General features: G+C 54.1%; 1 protein-coding gene across 2 annotated transcripts in view; it reads left to right on the top strand.

Moving 5' to 3' along the window:
* The window catches only part of SORL1 (sortilin related receptor 1), a gene marked incomplete at both ends in the record, with an annotated part of 42,371 nt that overhangs the window by 9,928 nt on the left and 8,943 nt on the right, over nucleotides 1–23,500 (top strand). The window contains 30 exons of one of the 2 annotated variants that reach the window (XM_082296858.1): nucleotides 484–551; nucleotides 824–1,004; nucleotides 2,891–2,992; nucleotides 3,739–3,908; nucleotides 4,059–4,251; nucleotides 4,426–4,543; nucleotides 5,040–5,113; nucleotides 6,743–6,831; nucleotides 6,944–7,122; nucleotides 7,813–7,999; nucleotides 9,008–9,136; nucleotides 9,355–9,440; nucleotides 10,983–11,155; nucleotides 11,326–11,457; nucleotides 11,587–11,678; nucleotides 12,296–12,542; nucleotides 12,956–13,094; nucleotides 13,861–14,034; nucleotides 14,192–14,305; nucleotides 15,298–15,420; nucleotides 15,773–15,892; nucleotides 18,068–18,190; nucleotides 18,394–18,501; nucleotides 18,923–19,054; nucleotides 19,290–19,421; nucleotides 20,059–20,193; nucleotides 20,488–20,643; nucleotides 21,020–21,169; nucleotides 21,549–21,677; nucleotides 23,149–23,275. In XM_082296858.1, the coding sequence (XP_082152984.1) occupies nucleotides 484–551; nucleotides 824–1,004; nucleotides 2,891–2,992; nucleotides 3,739–3,908; nucleotides 4,059–4,251; nucleotides 4,426–4,543; nucleotides 5,040–5,113; nucleotides 6,743–6,831; nucleotides 6,944–7,122; nucleotides 7,813–7,999; nucleotides 9,008–9,136; nucleotides 9,355–9,440; nucleotides 10,983–11,155; nucleotides 11,326–11,457; nucleotides 11,587–11,678; nucleotides 12,296–12,542; nucleotides 12,956–13,094; nucleotides 13,861–14,034; nucleotides 14,192–14,305; nucleotides 15,298–15,420; nucleotides 15,773–15,892; nucleotides 18,068–18,190; nucleotides 18,394–18,501; nucleotides 18,923–19,054; nucleotides 19,290–19,421; nucleotides 20,059–20,193; nucleotides 20,488–20,643; nucleotides 21,020–21,169; nucleotides 21,549–21,677; nucleotides 23,149–23,275 (4,082 nt within the window). Of the gene's footprint in view, nucleotides 1–483; nucleotides 552–823; nucleotides 1,005–2,890; nucleotides 2,993–3,738; nucleotides 3,909–4,058; nucleotides 4,252–4,425; nucleotides 4,544–5,039; nucleotides 5,114–6,742; nucleotides 6,832–6,943; nucleotides 7,123–7,812; nucleotides 8,000–9,007; nucleotides 9,137–9,354; nucleotides 9,441–10,982; nucleotides 11,156–11,325; nucleotides 11,458–11,586; nucleotides 11,679–12,295; nucleotides 12,543–12,955; nucleotides 13,095–13,860; nucleotides 14,035–14,191; nucleotides 14,306–15,297; nucleotides 15,421–15,772; nucleotides 15,893–18,064; nucleotides 18,191–18,393; nucleotides 18,502–18,922; nucleotides 19,055–19,289; nucleotides 19,422–20,058; nucleotides 20,194–20,487; nucleotides 20,644–21,019; nucleotides 21,170–21,548; nucleotides 21,678–23,148; nucleotides 23,276–23,500 lie in introns of both variants that reach the window. The other variant, XM_082296857.1, reaches the window with a different exon arrangement.

The raw sequence follows: 23,500 nt of genomic DNA, 5'->3' as shown, positions 1-23,500 counted from the left end.
GGGTGTCTTACTTCCCTTCCTTTTCCTCCATCCACGCTGCTCCAGACCGTATCCATCACCCCAACAATCGTGGTCATAACTCACCACAGAGCCCTGGCAGCTGAGGCAGGATGACCTCTGCAGTGTTTCATGTGGGCCTGTGGTTTGGCTTTAGGTCCTGAATAACAAATTGCTGCTTGAATACAAACACTTTTTTCGCCCCTGGGAGCTATTGGGTAAAGATTGAAAATAGTTCCAGCACATTCAGAGAGACACAGTGAGTAAAACCTGGAGGTGAAACAGTGGGAAATCCTGCTGGTAGAAGGCTAAAGGCCAGTCTTTTGCTGTTTGGGGTGTTCTGTTAGAAAGGTTGCTGCTGCTCCAGGAGCTGCTACATGAAAAGAAGTCATGAGAGTAGTCACGGATGGACACATTGGGTCTCTTGAAGGATTGGGTCTGTTTGTGTCCCACTCCCACTGGCATTTCTCACCTTTGTCGTTGCAGCTCTGGAAATCAGACGATTTTGGCCAGACCTGGATAATGATTCAGGAACACGTGAAGTCCTTTTCTTGGTACGTATTGCGTGCACCCAGCTCCTGTCTTCTCTCATCCCTCACTTCTTGCGTTGTTTGCTGCCCTGTGGGAACCAAGAATCCGGGTACCAGGGTGTGTTCCAGCCCTGCCCCTGCTCCCCTCACCGTGCGCTGTGGGGATGTGCCACAGCAGGGTGACAAGTGACAGCCACCCACACTGGCACCCAAGGGTGTTGCCCATTCCCCCTACCCCATCTCCTTGCTCCTGCTGCCTTCTTCTCCAATCCCACCATGTCCCCTGTCCTCCCCAGGGGGGTTGAGCCCTACGACAAGCCCAGCACGGTGTACATCGAGCGGCACGAGCCCTCCGGGGCCTCCACGGTCATCCGCAGCACAGACTTCTTCCAGAGCCGGGAAAACAAGGAGATAATCCTGGAAGACGTTGAAGACTTCCAGCTCAGGGACAAATACATGTTTGCAACCAAGTCTGTGGTGAGTGACACGTGAGGAATTCGCCGCCGAGGGTTGAGGATGTGGTGCAAAACCACGGCGGGCAAGAGCATCTGCCAGGGATGACGCCACTGCCTGCTGCACCTCACAGCCTTCAGAGCTCACATTTAGCTTGTCACAGAGGTGTCACCCAGCCTGCCTGGCAGCTGCCACCCCCGTGGGCTCACGCTGCCATGGACACAGCAGTGGCTGCCCGTGCCGCTCTCCCCGTGGTGTTTCCATACCCCGGCCTCCGGCAGGCTGGGCAGAAGTAGGTCAGCCTGCAGAGGGCTGGGACCCGGGAAAAACCACAGGATGGCTGGGAAGGACATCGGGGTGGGGGTGGCAGGGGAAGGGGGATGTGGCTCGGTAGCTCGGTGGTTATAGGAGGCCGCTTGTCAGGGGAGATTACCATCAAACGTGGATGAGGTCCAAGCAGCCTAATGTGCTCCAGCCTGGAAGGAAAGCTGGATTTTCAGTCTGCTTTCCTAAGAAAAGAGGATGTGGGTGAGCAAAAGGGGTCTTTTGGTCCCTCTGCAGCCGGAGCCTCCCTGTGCTTTTTACAGTTGTTGGCCAAATTTGGACAAACCTGAAAGGAAGCGAGGAAGTGTCAGTGCTTCCTCTGAGGGCAAGGCCTGTCTAGAGGATCAGAAACAGCACCAGAGGCACAAAGTCCTGATCCTTCTAGAATTGAAGGAGCAGCTTTCTTTTCAGAAGATGCTTTTCTCCCCTGCAGCTGCCATCGACTGTTTTAAGAAGGAACCTTTATTTAGGGGCGACTGCTGGCAGAACTCGGGAGGGTTTCCTAGGCAGTAAGTGACGGGTGTGTCACCTCCGGCCCCCTGAGCAGGCACAGCGGTGTCTGACAGAGGCAGGAAGCACTTGCAGAGCAATTTCAGTTTCTCAGAAGCCTCTCTTGCAGGTAGCACAGTCTGTAACTCCCAGGGCCCGGCCCCTTGGCGCTGTGCCTGCTCTGTGGTTTGCAGGAGATTTTATCGAGGGCTCGCTGCTGGTGTTGGGTGAAACACTGGAGGTGGTTTGTGTCTCTGCAGAGAAGCTGCTCAGCTCAGGGACAGCAACCTGAAAGCACCAAGAGGGTTTGAGCTCCATTTGGGGGTGCTTTGGATATTTTTCTGCTTCTGGAGCACTCAGGGGCCAGCGGGCAGCACGCCCTGCTTCCTCCTGCACCTATAATGGCTAAACATCGATAAAATCACCCACATTCCACACCATGGCAAACGCTGCTGGGAAATACTGAGACTGAGGGAGGCTGGCTGCAAACCCCTCATTTGGGAATCACATCCTCAGGTCTGGAATGAGGCACTTGCCTCCAAGCCTGGCTGCAGCACGGGCGGTGCTGGGGAAAGGACAGGCTGCATGGCAGCGGCACCCAGGGCTCTGACTTCTGCTCCTTTCCGTGGGAGGCACGGTTGCTTAGTGATACAGAGCCTGGGAAAAAAAAAAAAAAAAGCAGGCCGCTTATTTTTGGAGCCTAGATCTGGGTTTAGGTCCTCACCATTGGCATCCTGTATGAAATAGGTTGCCCCCAGCTTTTTTGCTTTCTCAGCTTCACACCGGCGCCTTTCGTTTTGCGCAAATCGGTAAAAATAGGAAGGAAAGGACAGTGTGCTCTGAGGAAAAAGGAGGAATTAAAATCAGCCTGCTGACCCCCACCCAGCTGGCCAGGAAGGGCAGTTTATCTCCTTGCTGAGCCCTGGCTGTGGCAATTTAAACCCTGAGCGGGGATCACTGCTCCCAGCATCGGGCAGCTGCCACGCTTTGCCCACGTGCAGGGAGGGGGAAGTCCCAGGCACTGGGTGATCCCAGTGGAGATCAGGGTGACCTGGGGGGTGAGAGCCCCTGCTAACGTGCCCCTGTTCTCTGCACAGCGTTTGCTTGGCAGCTCACAGCCACCCTCGGTCCAGCTCTGGGTCTCCTTCAACCGCAAGCCCATGAGGGTGGCACAGTTCGTTACCAAGCATCCAATTAAGGTAAGTGGTGCTTCCCGAGCAGCCTCCCAGCTCCCTGCCTTGCCAAGGACACCCTGTGGCGTCAGCACCAGCTCCAGATGCTGCAGGAGGGGGAAGGGACCTCGAATGACCCTGCTGGGGGTGGTGGCAGAGCAAAGGCTCACGTTGGGATGATCTTGTGGTTTACACGATGGCACCTGGACGGTCACCCGCTTCCGCCAGCACTGGGATGGAGGCTGGTGGCAAAGCCCAGATGCCAGAGAGGGGCTGATCCCACTGCTCTGACTCTGCTTTTGGGGACTTTACCTCTTCCCATGGCGTGGGGTGCACTGGCATGGCCTGGAGCATCCAATTCTTGCAGGCTGAGGAAGCCCAGGGCACAGCCAGGGCTTGCAAAGAGTCCTTGATCCAAGGACCAGATGTGCCGTGGTGTCCCCAGGCTGGGGGGGTAATGAAGAAGGGCACGAGAAGCAAGCTCTTGGTGCTTGGCAGAGCAGTGGGGTGCACTCCCAGCCTCAGGGGGCTCCAGAGATCCAGCACGGATGGGGCTTGGCAACCAGTGGTGCTTCCAGGGGGCTTTGCAGGGCGCAGGACGGGAATCCCTGTGGGGGGAACACAACAGGAAAAGCAAAGTGAAGATTTTCCACCTGCTGAATGGAAAAATACAAAAAGGTGGAAGGAAGCTAAGAGGAAATACAAACCAGCCTGTGTGTAAACCCTCCCTGTGCGCACACACACACACAAAGCCCCTTCTTTGTGTCCCAAAGGAATATTACATCGCTGATGCCTCGGAGGACCAGGTGTTTGTGTGTGTCAGCCACGACAACAACCGCACCAACCTCTACATCTCGGAGGCAGAGGGCCTGAAGTTCTCCCTGTCCCTAGAAAACGTGCTCTACTACAGCCCAGGGGGAGCTGGCAGCGACACCTTGGTCAGGTAAGATGGGGCTCACCCGATGGCGAATGAGAACATCGACCAAAACCTGTGATTTCTGGCTAGGTTGGATCAATGCATTACCTTTGTCTGACGATCCCCCCTTCCCCAGACCCACGGGGGAGCTCAACTTCCACTTCACCGACCCCACAGGTACTTTGCCAACGAGCCCTTTGCGGATTTCCACCGCGTGGAAGGCGTGCAGGGCGTCTACATCGCCACGCTGATCAACGGCTCCTTCAGCGAGGAGAACATGCGCTCCGTCATCACCTTCGACAAGGGTGGCACCTGGGAGCTGCTGCAGCCCCCGGCACAGACCCACTATGGGGAGCACATCGACTGCCAGGTACCGCAGGCTGGGGTGCCACAGGGACAAGGCCCCCCAAAAAGTGGGGACGTGGTCTAGCGGTGATGGGCCAGTGCCACGGCGAAGGAGTCCCTCCTTGCCTTTCCAAGCAGAGAGGGCTGCACTAGGTAGGATGAGGGAGGGGTGTTGATCCACTGTGCTCTGCTTTCCCAGTTGTCCCAGGGCTGCTCTCTCCACCTGGCCCAGCGCCTGAGCCAGCTGCTGAATTTCCAGCTGCGCAGGATGCCCATCCTCTCCAAGGAGTCAGCGCCAGGACTGATCATTGCCACTGGTACTGCTTCTCCCTTGGCTCGGGGGGTGTTGTTGTCAGGACAGAGGAGCTTGGCACTATTTCGTTTGTACAAGCAGGTTATAAAATGCAATTAAGTGGTGCATTTTGCTGTCCTTTCTCTGCTGCAGTCCCTGTACAGTAATTACAGAATGAGCATTTCACTGCAGCACAGAGATGTGAGAAACCTGCTCTGTTCTGATCCTCTTTCCTGATCCTCATGAAGGGCTTCTTGAAGATTCAGAAATTCCTGTTTGTCTCGCTCTGTTCCTGAAGAACGCACACATTTGGTTTAATCATGTTTGTAGCCATGGGCTTTCCCCCCATCTGCTTTTAAAACTTGTAATAGCCCTTGAAATATTTGCTTTTGAAGGGATTAGTTTGTAGTGTGAAAAATCAGCTCCTCAATCACAGATAAAAATAGTTTGGAGGTGTCTGGCTTCCTCTTGAGCAATCACTTTGCATTCCTCAAGAAGGATGATTTCTCCCCTTCTCCCAGGCTCCGTTGGCAAGAATATGGCAAGGAAAACCAATGTTTATATCTCGAGCAGTGCTGGAGCCAGGTGGAGAGAGGTAAGGCTGCTCTTACACCTGCCAGATCAGCCAGGGTGGTGGGGGAGCAGGGAGAATGTTGGCAGCAATATAGATAAGTTGCATTAAAGGTGGTTTCATATGAGTCCAAGAGCTGGAAGGTGCTCAATGCCTTAAAACTGAGGGAAAAAGGTCTTTAGATGAAGGACCAGGCATGGGTTGGTTGGAGCTGAACCTCTGGTGTGGGTGGTGGATTCAAACACAGGAGAGCTCCCTCCTCTATTTCTCCTTTTCACCTGGCAGGACTTTCCCTCAGCACGGGTCATTTGGTGTCTTTAAATGGGACTGACAGCCAGGACTTCGTCTGTGGGAGGGTTTGGAGAGGCTCTGGCTTCTTCCAGAAAAATGGGATGCTGTCCCTGGGTTTATGGGGAGTTTGCTGCTGTTTACTGAGTGGATGTTCTGGTCTGTGGCAGTGCTTGTGGTCCGCCTGTGCACTCTGCAGCCAGTGTAATGTGGTATTCCAGCATCTGCAAGCTATTTAATCCCGGGAATTGAGCAGCCTCCTTCTCCCCCAGCGAGTGCTGCGCAGTCGGGGTGAGGTCTGGGCAGCTGCAGCGGCGGTGGGGACACGCCACAGGTCTGGCTGCTGCCAGAGGTGGTTCACAGGCTGCTCCTGGCTCCAAAACCCAGCTGGAGAGCTGCTGTGGGGACCCTGCAGCCAGGCAGGAGCTCACAGATGGGGCAGGGTGTCCAAAAATGGAGACTTTCAGGTGCCAAGCTGCACAGGTTTGCCTTGAAGTGCAATTAAAACATGATGAGGGAGCACTGACCCAAGTCACCAGCACTGACTGGTCTTTGTATCATGAGCAGAGGTGCAGAATGACCCAGCAGTGGAGCTGAGAGGCAGCACCACAACTCCCTCCCCTCGCCTTTGGCCAGCAGCAGGCTGGGAGGCTCCCTGCTCTGCAGATCACTGGGGTGATTTCAGAGCCCAGAGAAGAAAGGAACAATGCATTCAGTGCCCAGTGTAAGAATGTCCCCAAGTGTGACAGCACATCCTGTGAGCAGGGTCTGGCATGGACAAGCTCCCTGTTTTCATCCTGAAGTGCTCTGGGCTCCCTGGATGGGAAAGCAAAGCTGATTGTGTGCTGGAGGTGTAGGTGAGCGTGAAATCCAAGCTTCTTTCCACGGGATGCATGGATGAATTGTCTCCAGGGCTTGTTTCTGCATGCCATGGCCCCACTTCTCTCTGAACATTCATGAGACCTTCCACAGCCTGAGAACCAACCCTTCTCTGCAGTCCTGGGAAGGCCGCGAGTTGCAGCTGGGTGTCAGGAGAGCCTCACAGTCGTGACAGATGAGAGGAGGAGTGATGGGCTCTGGTTTTGTGTCATGGCACTTCTTCCACTGATTCTTTCCGTGCACAAAGCACAGGAGGAGCAGAGTCCAGGGCTCAGGGCAGCTCTCACCCACAGCTGTAAGGGGAAATGGGCTGGCTGTTCTCACCTGCAGATGGTGTCCCACAAACACTCGAATCTCTCGTGCCTCCACATGCTTGGCTTGGCCAAGGCTGAAGCATTAGCCTGGGTCAGGCAGAGTTTCTGACAAAGCCATTTTCCCCTCGTTCAGCACAGCTCTGATCACCCCTCAGCACTGTCTCTCTTCCAGGCACTGTCTGGACCCCACTACTACACTTGGGGTGACCACGGTGGAATTCTCGTGGCCATCGCGCAAGGCACTGAGACCGACCAGCTCAAGTGAGTGTCAGGGCACAGGAACTGCCCCTGCTGCTCGGGCTGGGGATGGCAGAGAGTGCCCTGCAGCGGGCAGGAGATGCCCCTGACACCTCTCCCAATCTCCTTTCTGCAGGTACAGCACAAACGAAGGGGAAACCTGGAAAGTCTTCACCTTCTCGGAGAAGCCGGTGTTTGTGTACGGCCTCCTGACCGAGCCCGGCGAGAAAAGCACCATATTCACCATCTTTGGCTCCTACAAGGAGAATGGCCACAGCTGGCTGATCCTGCAGATCAACACCACCGACGTGCTGGGTAAGGGGACAGGTGGCAGAGCCATCTCTGGGGTGGCTCTGTGGGTAGGAGAGAGGGCACCTCCTTGTGCCCTGTCCTTCATGTCTCATGTCCACGTGGACACAGCTGCTGAAGGCACTCATGTTCCCTGTGCTCTCCCTGTATTCCTTCCCTCCTCACTGAGGAATTTGTTGAAAAGGGGAAAGAAAAAACTTCCTTCTGAAGGCTTGTGCCTATGAATGTTTTATAACCCATTTCAGCTTTGATTGCGAGGCAGCATTTTAATCAAAGCGCAGTTAAACCCAGCAGACGAATTTGCTTGACTAAAATTTATCACTGATTCCCTCGACATTTTGTTGGGAACGGATCTGTTTGGTAACCAGAACAACTTCATTCAGATTCCCTGTCACTGCCACGGAGCTGCCTGTTCCCTCCTGTCACTGCGTGCCTCTGCACGCTCCCAGCTGGAACGCTCCTGGCCTTGCCTTTCCCTGTGGGACAGGGCTGGGGTCTTGCACTTTGGGGGAAGTTTTGTGCCAGAGGAGCATGGAGAGGGAAGGAAGGGGCATTCCTGTGGTGTGGGGCTGGATGCCAGCACGCCTGGCACCCCTGGGCACCAGGGACATCTGCATGTCTCTGCCTGTAAACCCTTGGTCTGGGGTGCTGCAAGAGCTGCACCTTCCTGCACTCCAGCCTTGCTTCTCCTCTCAGGGGTCCCTTGCACAGAGAACGACTACAAGCTGTGGTCACCCTCGGACGAGCGAGGCAATGAATGTTTACTGGGGCATAAAACCGTTTTCAAAAGGAGGACTCCTCATGCGACCTGCTTCAATGGGGAAGATTTTGACAGGCCTGTCATGGTCTCCAACTGCTCTTGTACGAGGGAGGACTTTGAATGGTAAAATACCAATTAATTTCTTTTAGTCTGGATTGTAAATCCAAGATAAGTATCTGTGACCAATCGCTTCGAGTGAACAAATATCCAATTTATGTAGCTTGGAGTTCGCTGCTTCATTTTATAGCAGAGAGGAAACTAAACAGAGTGAAAACATCCTTTCATTAATAACAGGGCACGAGACTTAATTAATGTCTTTAGAGGCTTTTGGGAGCCTCTGAAAGGTTCCACGGAAGAGGAAGTATTGTTAATCCATCACCTTCCAAATGATAATGGATAATTTCCCATCCCAGACAGAGATCCACTAAAAATCTTTGTGATTCTCTAGCCACAGGGGTTCAGCTGGCCCTGCTATTGCACTTGGACTGCAATTCCCACAATCCTGACACTGCACAGCTTCCAGGAGCAGGAAACATGCTCTGGCAACCTGATGCAAAGGCCTGGGGTTAGAAAGGGAGCTGCTTTTCAGGGACTCTGCTTTCAGTGGAGCTCACACCAGACCGCTCCGGTCCACATCCGCCTGTATGATGCTGAGACCAAGTCTGGCTCACCATGAGCAGACCGAGGGCAGGGCTGGTGGGATCCTGCCTCAGAATTCAGCCCTGGGCTCCCTGCAAAATCCCACTGACAAAACCTCTCTCCCCCGCAGCGGTTTCCAGAGAGCAGCCGCACTGTCACTCCCATTTTACCAGCAGGACCAGCCAAGAGACAGAGCAGTGACCTGAGCCAGCCAAGCAGCAGGGCTGGGGCTTGCAGCCAGCTTTGCAGAGTACACTGGCTCAGCTCTGCCTCACCTTCCCCAGCCTGCCCAGCCACTGGCAAAGCTGATTTGCAAAATGTTCTTGAAACGTCCTGGCTGGCTCGGAGAGGTTCTGTGCAGCCAAATACCGATAACAAATGAACAGTCACTTTGGGGTCTTAAAAATTCTGCGCAAAAATAGACTCATAGTAGAGCGTGGCTGAATTTTGTGCTTTTCCCTGTCCCTCCTTAAATCTTTCTTCTCCTTGCAGTGATTTTGGCTTCAAACTGAGCGATGACTTATCCTTAGAAGTTTGTGTCCCTGACTCTGAGTTTGCTGGGAAACCCTATGACCCACCAGTCCCTTGCCCTGTTGGCTCAACCTACAGGAAGACTCGAGGGTATGTTCTGTGCTTGGGAGGGCAACCCGATCTTCCAAGTGCTGGAATTTATCATTAAAAAAACCCCAAACAACCACAAAACCCACAAAAGTGGCAGCAAACAAACGGCATGTTAGGACATACACAGCAATTAAACACCACAGCTTATTGTGGCTGCACAGGGTGGTTTGTTCACAGTTTTTTCCATGGAATAAAGTGCCTGGCTCTGTGTGTTGCAGCTACAGAAAGATCTCGGGGGACACTTGCACGGGTGGAGACATCGAGTCGCGGCTCGAGGGGGAGCTGGTGCCGTGCCCGCTGGCGGGTGAGTGTGTGCAGGATCTGCTGTGGGCACAAGGGCTCCATTCATAAAACCTTTGGCTGGTGCCTGAGGGACCAGGCACAGAGTCCCAGAGGGCTCTCAGACAAAACCTGTGACACAGGGCCCTGGGTGGGTTACAAATCGCCCTCTCCTGTCCCGTGGCCAGAGCTTCTGAGGGTCCTGCTTGGGAGCAGCATCTGCCCACAGTGCAGAGCCCTCTGAAGCCCTCAGGGGCAGGCTGCAAGCAGGAACTCTTTTATCCTGGTCATGTCCTTGCTGTAGCTGGCTTGAACCCAACCAGAAAGACAGGAATTAGATCAAAGACACCCCAATCCTTGGGAAGATCCCCTTGGGAATGTCCCACCCTGTGACAGCCACCCTGTACAGCTGAACGATGGCCCTTTGGGGCCAGACTGGGGCTGCCCTTCAGCCCTCGCACCTCTGCCTGCCAAAATTCAGCCCCCCATCCTTATTTTCTCCTCTCAAACATACAGGGCACTGTAACAGTCCTGTGCCCCTGTGCTGCCAGAGTTATTTGCATTCTGCTCATTACAGCTTTAATTTAATCTGCCGTCACGAGCTGCGTGATCAGCATTGCTGCCGTGCTGCAGCTCCGGAGCCTCAGGCAGGGCAGGGGCTCATGGAAGGGCTGGGGAGCTGAGCAGGGCAGGAGGTTTCCCCTGCGCTGCCCTAAAATTTTTCAGAGCGCAAAAGATATTCCAGGTGCTCAACAGCGCAGGGAAGCATCCCCTGTGCTGGGACTCCTGCCAGCGCTGCACTTAGCTTCACTCCTGACACGTTATTCACCCCTCCGAGCCCTCTTGAGCTATTTGGAGAGCTGTGTCGGGCATGCTGAGAAGGGCCCTGCTGATTGCAAAATAAACCTGCCGTCCCCACCGGGCCGGCCTTTGAAGTGCCGTGTTCCCAGAGTGTTTGCGGATCGTCTCCGGCTCTCTCCATGGTAACAATTTCATGTACAGTATCTGTTTCATATCTCCGTATAATCTCATTAGGGATGCACAGCCAGAGTTACCTACTGACATTAGCTCCACTCATTAATAGCATTATTGGACCTGACCGGTGGTGGGATGATGCCCAGGAGACTTTGTCCCGAACCAGGATCCCATTACCAGGACTCGGCTCCGTTTGGAAAAAAAACCCACTCTGGGATATTTCCTGTGGGGCCAGCGTCCCTGAGGACTTGCAGATTTGCATCACTCCCACTCTTTTTTAATGTTTTTTTTGGAGGAAGAGGAGATCAGTATTTTGTTTCCCACTGGCAGCACTAAAGTGGGAAGAAAGGGGTTGGAGCAGGTTCTGCCAGCCGTGCCTCCTCCTCCTCCTCTTGGACCAGACAATGCCCACAGTGTGTGCCCGGCCCCATGTGAGGCTATTACCACATTCTCATTAACCTAATCCCACTGAGCCAAAGGCTCTTTGCCTCCCCGAGGTGCTAAGACCAGGGGTGAAAAACACCTGCTATTTTCTTTTTTTGCCCCTCAAGTAGCCCAGAAATGGCCCCTAAATCAGGCACTGTCGTTGCAGAAGAGAACGAGTTCATTCTCTACGCCACCCGCTACTCCATCCATCGCTACGACCTCGCCTCGGGCGTCAGCGAGGAGCTGCCCCTGGCTGGGCTCAGGGGGGCTGTGGCCCTGGATTTTGACTATGAGCACAACTGCCTGTACTGGGCTGATGTCACTCTGGACATTATCCAGGTGAGCCACGAGCAGGGAGGCATCACCTCCTTGCACCTGGGTGATGCATCCACACCCGAAATGGAAATGTTTGTCCTGGTACTCCTCCCCTCCGAGCTGCCTGTCACCTGACCTTCAGGCTGAGGCAGTTCCTCATCTTTTTATTCTGATTATTTTAATTTTTTTTCCAGCGTCTTTGTCTCAATGGCAGCTCTGGGCAGGAAATAATTGTAAGCACTGGGCTGGAAACAGTGGAAGCTTTGGCTTTTGAACCTCTCAGCCAGCTGCTCTACTGGGTCAATGCTGGGATTCCCAAAATCGAGGTACAGCTCTGCCCACCCGTGGCAGTGCTTATTTTATTAAGGAGCAGTAATTGCCTGACACAGATTTCGTGTCACTTCAAGCAGTGCCCATAGCAAACACACCTGTCCTGGGTTTGGTTTTGGGTCTAGGTTGCCAATCCAGACGGAGACCTGAGACTCACCGTCCTCAACGCCTCAATACTGGAGCGACCCAGAGCCCTGGCTCTGGTTCCCCGAGATGGGTAAGACAGAAAACATCACAAGTATTTCCCTCTATTCCCTAGGGAAACTGCTGATCCTTCATCTCCTCAGGGAGGACAGCTTGGCGAGGTGAAATGGGGGACAGGCACAGCACAGTCCTGTCCTGTAGAGCCCACTGTCCCCATAGTGTCCCCAACCAAGGCACCAACTCCCTCGGGGCACAGATCACAAACTGTTTATTCCTTCCTACCCACACATACCCATTAGCAAATAACTCTTCCTGCCAGTAAAACTGGTCTGGTCAGTGGGGAAAGCTGCAGGTGAGAAACCGAGCAGTGCTCGAATTCAAGAGCCAAATGCAAGTTACATCTTTCTGGGGTTTGGCCTCGGCTGCAAATGTAGCTCTGACAAACCCGAGCAGTTCATGGCAAGGTAACCTGCAGCTGCACTCCCACCACAGAGCTTGCAGCTGAAAAGCCTCTGTGCTGCTCATAAATCTGCTGGTGGTGTTCATTAGAATTGCAGAGTTCCCTGTTCAAAGGCATGTCGGGCAGGAGACATGGAATGTAAAGCATTCCAACCTCTGCCTCTCCTAACCTGCTTCCTTTTGATGAGCTGCTCTGGGAGGATTTCAAGTAACCTCTCTGCCTGCTGCCAGGCTGATGTTCTGGACAGACTGGGGTGACTCCAGGGCTGGCATCTACAGAAGTGACATGGACGGGTCGCTGGCCGCGTGCATCGTCTCGGAGGGCGTGCGGTGGCCAAACGGCATTTCTGTGGATGACCACTGGATCTACTGGACTGAAGCCTACATGGACAGGATCGAGAGGGTCGATTTCAATGGGATGCAGAGATCTGTGATCCTGGACAGCCTCCCTCACCCCTATGCCATTGCTGTATTTAAGGTTGGTTTCCCCGTTGTCATTTTTTCCGTAGCATGCAGGCTCTGAGGCTGGTGCTGGAGGAGCACTGAGCACACTGAATTTGAAGGACAGGGATGTGATTTGGAGCAGGCATGATGCTTGCTCTCTTTCTGCTCCCGGCACATTCCCACAAATCCCTGAAACAGGCAGGCAAGTGCAGTCAAACCCAGGACCAACATTCCCAAGCAGCTGCACTGTGATGTTTGCCACCCAGCAGATCCCATTCCAGCTTGAATCCCACCTCAGGCCTTCCTCTTCCTCTCCCCGTTGGGCTGGGGACACTTTTCACTCTCAGTGTCCCCCCACGTCCAGTACTGAGGGTGATTAGTGCAGCCCTGATGAGCACAGCCCTGGTGCTGTCACTCCTTGTGCTAAGAGCCAAGCCTGTGTTTCAGAATGAAATCTACTGGAATGACTGGTCACAGCTGAGTATTTTCAGAGCATCCAAAACCAGCGGCTCCAGGATGGAGATCTTGGTCGGCAGACTGAATGGGATCATGGATATGAAAATCTTTTACAGAGGAAAGACAACAGGTAATCGTGCACATGATCCTCCCTGGGATTTAGGAATGTGTTCATCCCTCATTTCCACAGGTTCCCAGCCATCCTGGCTTGCTTTTCCTGAATATATCCCCATTTCTGCAGGGTTTGAGTCACTCAGGCACAGTCATAAGGAATGAGTTTCATGACTCATATAGTCTGCTTTTTGGCTGCCAGGAGAGATGCTCCCCGTCCGGGACAGAGCTCGTAGGGCACTTGGCTGTGGTGGCACCTCGCAGTTTATGTCACAGATCCTGGCTTTTCCATCAAAGTGTTGTATAGACCAAAAAACCACAGGATTTCAGGGCTGCACCAACTTTGTCCTCCTTTAACCTTCTGTCTGTGCTGTGACAAGGCACTGCTGACCCCCTTGTGCTGTTTATACCCATTTTCAGATGGGTACAAGACCACTGACGGGCTCAGCCAGCCAGCAGCCTGCAGGAGACTGGGGGGACAAGAGGCACTCTGGGGGTGTAACTCATATCCTTTGGTAGACCTCCAAAGCCACTTGGATGAGTTGTGTCCCTTAAGGGCCAATCTTTCCCCCTTAAAGACCCTCACACTCCCTGGAGCAGATGGCTCTGTGCATTCCTAGGGGTGACCTCAGCACTCAGCCCTGCAGAGCTGGCTTTTAGTGGGATCTGAATCCAAAGCCTGGTGAAATTGGGATTCCCGTGCCTCTGTCCTGGGCTGGCTTGTGACACTGGGATTCCCGTGCCTCTGCCCTGACGTTGTCCCCTTCCTCTCTGCCCTGCTCCAGGGCAGAACGCCTGCATCACCAAGCCCTGCAGCCTGCTCTGCCTGCCCAGGTCCAACAACGGCCGCAGCTGCAAGTGCCCCGAGGGGGTGGCCAGCACGGTGCTGCCCAGCGGGGAGCTCAGGTGTGACTGTCCCCACGGCTACGCCATGAAGAACAACACGTGCATAAAGGAAGGTAAAGCCCTGCTCGGCTCTTGCTGCTGCCCAGTGCTGAGGTGGTTTCTGCCGTCACAAGAGGCCGGCAGGATCTGTCCTCTGTCGGGGAGGAGAGTGGCTCATTTCTGGCAGCACAGCCTCATGCCAGCTCGTTTCTGTTGTCCCTCCTGCCCCAGAGAACACGTGCCTGCCCAACCAGTACAGGTGCTCCAATGGGAACTGCATCAACAGCATCTGGCAGTGTGACAACGACAACGACTGCGGGGACATGAGCGACGAGAAGAACTGCCGTGAGTGTCCTGCCTTGGTGGCACTGGCCTGGCCACATTCAGGTGTCTGCTGGGGTGGCATCTCACCCGAGCTGATGGTCCACACTCCATTCACAGTCAGGGAGAGCAAGAGGCGCTCTGGGGGTGGAACTCAGCTCCTTTGGTAGATTCCCAAAGCAAACTGGATGAGTTTTGTCCCAATCCCCTTAACCAGATGAGGCATCAGTGTCTAAAGATTGGTGAGACTGATGCCAACTGTCTCTTGCACTAATTGTCTTCTGAAGCTAATTGAGGGCACAGCCAATGAGGAAAAGAGAGCAGATAGTGCTGACATGGGCCTCTTGTTGAGATAATAAATCAAGTTCACACATTAAAGATGGAGGTCACCTTTTTGTGCAAAGTTGGGGACAGCCAATGCGTGCAGGAGGGGCAGATGTTCCACAGCCTTAGAAGGGTTTGGATTAGTGCACTGTGGAAAAAGGACTGGATTTGAAGTTAGGAATCCCTGGAGGACCAGGAGAGAGGCTGTTTATGCCCATTTTGTACCAGAGTCCAAGTCTGAGTTCGCTGTCTGACTCCAGGTGTGGGAAGGCGTCTGTGGGTACCCATTCCTCAGAGAGATGTCACCAGCTTGGCACAGAGCTCCTGCCTTGGATAGCAACACTCATGCCCAGCTTCTCCCCTGTTTTGGCTGCCCTGTCTCATCCCACCACCTGAGGTTTCAATCCCCTTTGTGGGGAGTAGATGGCTCTACAACCTTGGCTTCTTGCTCCCTGCCTTGGAAGTGGACATCAGGGGCTTCATTCCTGATCCCCAGACAGAAAACTGACCCCTGTCTGCTCTGCTTTACACGGAGTGCCTAAAAATGGCATTAAAATACAAGAGCAGTAATTCAGCTTGCACTGGCAGGAGTCTGTCCCCGTCCCTCCACCTCCCTGCACTCAGTACACACCCTCAGGCAACAGAACCCATCTTCTACCACCACCACCTCCTCCTCCTCCTCTCTCCATCAGCCACCACCGTGTGCGACACCGAGACCCAGTTCCGCTGCCAGGGCTCGGGGACCTGCATCCCTCTGTCCTACAAATGTGACCTGGAGGACGACTGTGGGGACAACAGCGACGAAAGTCACTGTGGTGAGTGCCCCCACTCAGACCTGCTCCCCTGTGCTGCTCAGAGCTGCTGCTCCTCTGGGTGCTGCTCAGAAGTGGCGTAGGGCAAGATCCTCCTGTTTATCCAGGCTGCCTCCTCCTCACTGACTGAGGACTGGGAAGTGGGGACAGGACCAGCATTTAAAGGGTATTTGGGAATTAGGGACAGGACCATGGTATACTGGGAAATGAGGGACAGGAGAAGAGAGCGAGGCCGTGCGCTGGTTCTTCCCCTCGCCATGTTCCAGCTGGGAGGCTTCCATGCCATCATTATCCAGCTTTCCTGCTCTGCTCCTTGGGTATTCCCACGGCCTGAAGCCTGATATTTTGTTTGCAGAGGCTCACCAGTGCAGGAACGATGAGTTCAGCTGCAGCTCAGGGATGTGCATCCGTCTGTCCTGGATGTGTGACGGGGACAACGACTGCAGGGACTGGTCAGACGAAGCGAACTGCACTGGTGAGTGCTGGGGTGTGACCAAGAACCTCCTGCTGCAGACACTTTTTACCTCTGGCCTGGCAGACATTGGCCAGCATCTTGTGCCTCAGTTTCCTGGCTTGTTAGAGCACCTTGGGGTGATGTGATGCTCCAAACCCAAGGGTTTCTTCCCCCCAGTGCCTTAGGTCTCGCTGGCAATTTGCTGACAGCTCTGAGATGCTCACACAGTGATCCAGTTTTGCTTTTTACCTGCAAGAAAGCTCTGTGGAATGGGAAGTGGTTCTGTGGCTGCTGAGCAGCCAAAGGACTCTCCTGGCAAAAAGGGCTCCCGTGTTGCAGGGCACTGACAGCATTTCACAGCTTTCACTCTGTGTCCTTGCCATTCGTTTGGTGCGGAAAACAGACACGTTCTTTGCAGCTTCTCCACAAGTAATTGCTCTCAAGAAGAGGCAGATTTAGTTTGGGAAGTTTAGTTTGGCAATTTTAGTCCTCTTCTGGCAGCCTCATTGCTCTGTGGGCTCAAAAACCTGAAGAGGGTGTCCTAAGCAGGGAGTCCCACATGGAAGACCCACTCTTGCCTTTCTTACAACTCATATTAAAGCAGCCTGGCTGGCAGAAATAACCTTGTTCCTGCTCTGTGCCTTCTGTGCAGCAAGGCCTGTGAGCCCCAGTGTGTGTTTGGAGCTGAAAGCCACAACACTCAGCCCTCCTCACCACCACAGCGATGCTCCTCAGCAGCCTCCTGAGGTTAACACCCACACAGAGCCTTTTTCTCTTTAGAAAAGCCAACAGATAGCAGTGTATTGGTCTTTTCCACTAAAAATAATCAAGCAAAAATATCAACCAAGCCCAAAACCTAAATACTTGCAAGAGAAGAGACTTCTCAGAGTAGGCAGAGCATCAGCCCATCCGTGAAAGACACAAGGTTGTATTTTTCAAGCCATATGTGGGATATTTCAAGATAAAAGCAGTGTTTTCCACGGTGTGGGCAGAGATCCATGGGGAGCCTGTAGGGACCAGGACAGCCCCTGGGAATGCTGGCAACAGCTTGGCTCTGGCAGTCTGGAGCCTTTGGGACAGAGAGCAGCACCAGCTGCTGTCCTGGGGCTCTGGCCCGAGGATTTAGGAGATTGCTCTCAGGTCCCTGAGCTCCTCTTTGCTCACCCCTGTGGCATTTGCTGTGCCTGGAGCACCCAGGGCTGTAGCCTCGTGGATCCTGGTCATTAGTATTCCATGAGCGTGGCTTTCTAAGAAGGTTTAATTTATATTGGTATCACTTATCTCTCATATGAGTTTCTCCAGAGAGAATTACCACAGGAAAGGAACCTACTTCAAAAAGCGTGTTGGGTTTGTAAAGCCTGAAGTTGGAATTATCTAAGAGGATCACAGTTATTTGAGGAACATTCCGTCTGACTTCACCGGGCTGCAATTATTGCTCTTATCTAAAATAATTACATTTCACGCTGAATACCTAATAGAATATTACTGCCACCAGATTGTACTGTTTCGAAATATCTGCAAGTGCGTGTCACTCTCCGACCTAAAACTCAGGATCATGCCATTTAATTAAGTTGAACATTGCTTTTCCCAATAATTCTGAGCGCTCTCCTGCTTGAGGAGCAGGATTTGTCTCTAAAGTGACAGCACAAACCAGGCTGCAACCCAGATACCCCACAGGCAGATATTTCCCTGACAGGAGCCTAAGGAAAACCCCCAGGGAGAATTGTATTTCTTGTTTGCTTTGGCAACATGGAAGAGCCTTGTTTGCCTTAATTAAAAGCTCTCTCTGTCTCTGTCCTGCCCTGCACGGGGACCCTGCAGCTCTGCCAAGCCTTGCTTGATCTCTGTGACACTTCTCACCATCTCTGGCACGATGCCGCCGCTGCCACCTTTGCACACACACCCCAAGGACTGAGATCAAAGGGAGACAGGCTGCTGACTTTGGGGAGAGCTTTGGGAGATCTCTGCCCTCCAAAAGCCATCCCCGAGGCACAGCAGGCTCGTGAGCAAGACTGGCATGGAGAGGGAAAGACCATGGGGTCCATGGGGTGTTGCTCGTGCTGGGACCCGCTGTGGCGGGAGATCCTGGTGCAGGGGAAGGAGCAGGGTGTGGTGGTGTGGCCTGACTCGCTTTCAGCTCAGCAGGGCCATGCTGACACCCCACACTCAGGTGTCCCCCTGCTCTGGTTTCAGCAGTTTATCACACCTGTGAGGCCTCCAGCTTCCAGTGCCACAACGGCCACTGCATCCCGCAGCGCTGGGCCTGCGACGGCGACGCCGACTGCCAGGACGGCTCTGATGAGGACCCTGCCAGCTGTGGTAACGTGTCCTGTGTGTGTGGGGGGACTCTGCCACGGGTGGGAGGGATTTCTGCACACCCACCGAGCTAAACCAGCTACAAATTCATGGCACAGCCCCCACCCCTCCAAAAGCTGGCACAGCGCAAAGGCAACCATGGCTTTTTGTAGCTAATTAACAAAACCCTGAAAACCACACAACATCCACCCAATTCTGGATTTCAGAGAAGAAGTGCAATGGCTTCCAGTGCCCCAATGGCACCTGCATCCCAACCAGCAAACACTGTGACGGCATCAACGACTGCTCCGACGCCTCGGATGAGCAGCACTGTGGTGGGTACCGGGGCCAGGGGGAGCTGCTGGGGCCCAGCAGCGAGGGCTGACAGCATTTCTGGTCTGCCCAAGCCTGTCCCACTGGGAGTAAAGCCCTGGGAGATAATGGGAAAGCCTTAGTGTGCAGTAGTCACGAGCCCCCTGTGAAATCGGCAGGTCAGCAAAAGGCACAGACTGGGACAGACTGGGAGGACATTGCCAGGGATCTGACCAAACCCTTCCTGTGCCTGTGCCCACCCTGAGGGGTTATTTGGGGAGGGCAGCCTGTGCAGGGACACAGCTCAAACCATTTGTCTTGGGAACTTTCCCTAAGTCCCTAAAATCCGCCCGCTGCGCTCAGGCGTGCGCGGATCCCAGGGGGTGACGCTGCTGTGTGCAAGGACAGCAGAGGTGCCACCCCCTGTCCTCCCCACCCCTGCAGAGCCCCTGTGCACCCGCTACATGGATTTCGTGTGCAAGAACCGGCAGCAGTGCTTGTTCCACTCCATGGTGTGCGACGGCATCATCCAGTGCCGAGACGGCTCGGACGAAGATGCCAACTACGCTGGGTGCTGTAAGTGTCACCCTGGGCACCTCTGCTGAGGGATGGGTGGGCACAGAATGAAACCAGAGGTGTGGAGAGAACCAATAATATCATGTGTTCCACTACCAGAGAGCTGCCAGCTCTCCTAAGGGGTGGCTCTAGACCACGATGCTCTGCTCAGAAATCTGAGATTGCCCCGAGTGTGCTCCTTCCTGCTCAAGCTTTCCTGAAGCCCTTGATCTTTACACCAAACCTCTCCCTGCAGCCCAGGACCCCGAGTTCCACCGGACCTGTGACCAGTTCAGCTTCCAGTGCCAGAATGGGGTGTGCATCAGCCTGGTGTGGAAGTGTGACGGGATGGATGACTGCGGCGACTACTCTGACGAAGCAAACTGTGGTGAGCAGCACCCCCAGCGCCTCTTGCCACTGCAGCTCCAGCTTCCTTTGGATTTCAGGAGCATGGAGTCCTGTCTCCCTCACGTTTTCACTCGTGTGCATTATGTGTGTGAGTGCAGCTTTCTCTGGGCACATCACAGCATGTCCTACCTGGACATCACTGTCATTGCCCTCGTTCTGCAGGCAGGTAAAGTGAAGCGCGCTGAAAACCTGGCACATCTTGTGCTTGAGTGACTCTTCTGTGACCATGTTTACTGCACAGACTCCCAGCCCTGAGCAGACAGGCAGTTTTCAGCCAAACCCAATATTTACCACTGTTCCCTGGGTGGCTGTAGGAGCTGTACCCAGCCAGGCGAGGCAGCTGCAGCCTCATTTCGGAGTTGCAGGGTTTGCTCCTCCATTTCTGCCATGCTCTGGTGAATTCTGCTCTGATTCTGAGATCAGGGGTGGTGTCTGGCCATGAAGGACACAGACAAAGCAGTGGTGGCAACAGAGTGAGGACTGGGAGGAATGGGAATGCTGGGGATGAAGAGAAAGGAATGTGCTTGTGCTGCTCAGGGCGATGCTCTCACCTCTCAGCTGTGCTGAGGGCTGCTGAGGTGACCCTGTGGCTCATGGGATTCTCCTCTCCTTGCCAGAAAACCCAACAGAAGCCCCAAACTGCTCCCGGTACTACCAGTTCCAGTGTGGGAACGGGCACTGCATCCCCAACCGGTGGAAGTGCGATGAGGAGAACGACTGTGGGGACTGGTCTGATGAGAAGGACTGTGAGGGTAAGGACGCAGTGCTGAGGCTGTGACACAGACACGATGGGGACCAGGACATGCTGAAGGATCACTCTGCCTTCCCACAGCCACTGTGGCTCCAAAAATGCCCCATGAGTGGGCACTCTCATGCATGTTTTTACCCTTTCTTTCTGGGTACCCTGATTACAGACACAATGCAGATGAAAGCACCGGGCTTGTGATGCCTCACCTGCTCCCCACTTCCCTCTGGGTCAGCAGGGAGCAGGCAGAGCTTACACAGGAGCAGGGCCCTCAGGTCAGCTCTCCCTGGTGTATTTTTAGGGTCTCCAGTTCATCCCATTACCACGCTGATCCCACCGACGTGCCTTCCCAACCATTTCCGCTGCAACAGCGGTGCCTGCATCATGAACAGCTGGGTGTGTGACGGCTACAAGGACTGCACGGATGGCTCTGACGAGGAGGCCTGTCCCACCTCCAGTAAGCTTCCCCCTCCCTCACCCCTTCCCTTTTCCCACATCACATCTGCAAGGCATTCTGGCCTTTCAGAGCCTCGCCAGGTTGCGGGGTTAATTTACGCATGGTGTAAAATGTCCTCCGGCCCTGGGGTCACCGTCCTGCCACCAACTGGGACACTGCTCCAGCGGCGTGGGCAGGACATTCCCTGCAAAGCAGAAGCTTTCCCAGCCCTCTGCAGTCAGGAGAGAGGATGGCTGAGGCGTCATCCTCTCCACCTGCTGGATGGAAGGAGATTGCCATCTAGTGGAGTCGGGACCCGGGCACCGCGCTCGGTCCCCGCTGCTGCCGGTGCCAGCCCCGCCGTGCCTCCGGTGCTTTCCTCCCTCTCTGTGTGCAGGACCCAACGTGACAGCCACGTCCCCAGCGCTGCCGGAGCGCTGCAGCCGCTTCGAGTTCGAGTGCCAGCAGCTGCGCAAGTGCATTCCCAACTGGAAGCGGTGTGACGGAGTCAGGGACTGCCAGGACGGCACGGACGAGAGGAACTGCCGTAAGTGTGGGCAAGGGACTGGGTCCCACCTGGATCCTTCCCTTGGGAGGTTCCTTGTGAGGGCGGGGAAGCCTCTGAGGAGGCTTTGATTGCTGGTGAAATCCTTGCAGGAAAAAAAAATTCTTTACAGAAACCAGAAATCCTTTACAGAAAAAAAAAGAACAAAAAGCCCAAGTGGTGCTATTCCCATTAGAAGTCCAATTGTTGCTTTTCCTGCGATAAGCACCAGGTTCTTCTGAAGATACAGCCAGAAGGAGACACCCCAATATCTGACACGTCAGCCTGAGCTCCATGCCTGACACGCAGCCACCTGCAAACATTCCAGTGCTGCTGAGGGAACTTCCCTGCCTCAAGCCCTGAACTGTTCTGCCTTTTTCAGCTACTCAGAGCAGCCTGTCGTGCCCCAGTGGTTTCAGATGTGAGGATGGGGAGGCCTGCCTCATGCTGACAGAGCGCTGTGATGGATATCTGGACTGCTCAGACAGCAGTGATGAGAGGAACTGCACAGGTAAGCAGCAGCCCTCTCCCATCCCTCACTCCCTGCTCCCTGGCAGCACACGGAGGAGCTCTCCTGGATATGTGACCTTTCCCTCCCAACATCCCTGATTTATCTGCCTCTGTTCAGTTGTCCAAGCTACCTCCTCACCCATTTATCACCAGCTGGGACAAACTTCCCAGCAGCTTCTACATTGACAATTTGTCTTCCTCAGAAGACAGCACCTCAGACACAGAAAAAAAAAAAATCATTTTCGGATGTATAGGAGCAAAGGTGTCTATTTTACATGGCCCACAGGTGAAGCAAGAGTCTCCTGCTCTGCCCTCCTTTGCAAGGTGACCCTGGGGATGTGGCACGTGCCCTGCTGCCATCCCTGGTTGTGCCACGCTGGCCCTTGGTGGCCCTGTGGGGGCAGCGGGACAGAGCCCGCCCTGGGCTGTAACAGCGATCGATCGCTGCCTCCGGCCACCCATGAGCTTCAGCTGCTCCCCCACTGAACTGCTGGGGGGGGCCGAGCATCAATCAGGTTTAGTTCTTTAATTAAATATTGATTGGGAGAGGGCAGCAGGTTCAGGGGAGGGGGAAGGCGTTGCTGAGATGCACGGCTCGGCTGCTACGCCAAGGGAAAACCATCTCTTTTCCCTTGGAAAAATTGTCTTGCCCTGCCTGTCCATGGACCCACGTGCCTGCTGGGTTTAATTCCAGCTGTTCAGGGAAAACACAGCAGCAGCAGTTTGCCTCTGCTCTGCTCGGTTTCTGTTCAGCACCAAAGCTGAGCACCCCAGCAGAGCCAAGCCACAACACTGGGATTTGGGCTCCAACACGTGGAGAGAGAGAGAGGTGGGAATGGCCTGGTGGGAGCAGGGCACGGATTTGGGGCATTCCAGATCAGCACCTCCCGTCCCCAGCACTGCCAGGGCTGGCTTCCACGGTGCTTTTATCCCCTAAGTGCCTCTGTGAAGGTCAGGCAGTGATTCAGCCACAGAGCTCGCGTCAAGGCGAGCCCCAGACTTGAACTGCTAGCCTTTGCTTGGGTCCTGCTGCTGAACACGAGATGTGATAAGGGAAAACACGCAAAGAATGGCCCTGGAGGGTGACAGGGACAGCACGGTCTGATCACACTCAGGAGAAGGGTGACACCAAGCAGTTTGTACACACACACTTCCAAAACTCCCAGTATTTCATCAACAGCCACACTTTATCTTTCCTCAGGGGAAAGGAGATGCTTGCCTGACGCAGCATAAAGACATTTTGAGTGGAACTAAGAGCACCAGGGGTAAATTCCTGCTCTGAACTGCCCTCTGTGAGCGCAGTGTTCTCCAGTGATAAATTAAACATCTCATTTAAATGGTGCAGACACTCTTTCAGCCAGTGCTGTTCCTACCTCCCCTGTTGTTCGTGTTACAACCAGAACTGCTGTTTCTCTCCTGGGCACAGGGTTTGTTTCCCTGCAGTAAATTAACTTTTCCCATTGCCTGCTCAGATGACACAATCGTGTACAAAGTCCAGAACCTCCAGTGGACGGCTGATTTCTCTGGTGATGTCACCCTGACGTGGGCTCGGCCAAAAAGGATGTCCTCAACCTCCTGTGTCTACAACATCTACTACAGGTACACCATCCCTCACCTGCTGTTGTAGCAGGTAAAGAGGACAAGCGTGAGCACAGGTGTGCCTGTATTTACTGCAGAGAACTGCACAGAATCAGGCCTGAAACACTCAGAGCTCCTTAATCAAGTTCTGCTCAGAAAATCTCATATTTGGTAGCAAAAGAGACACAGAATAGGTGTACCAAGAGGGCATTTGTGACAAACTGTGTTGGTTTCCTCCCTGATTAT

Source organism: Coloeus monedula (genome assembly GCF_965178545.1).
Source record: "Coloeus monedula genome assembly, chromosome: 25".
NCBI lineage: Eukaryota > Metazoa > Chordata > Aves > Passeriformes > Corvidae > Coloeus > Coloeus monedula.
The sequence above is the reverse complement of the archived record's forward strand: the minus strand, read 5'-3'. Positions and strand labels throughout refer to the sequence as shown.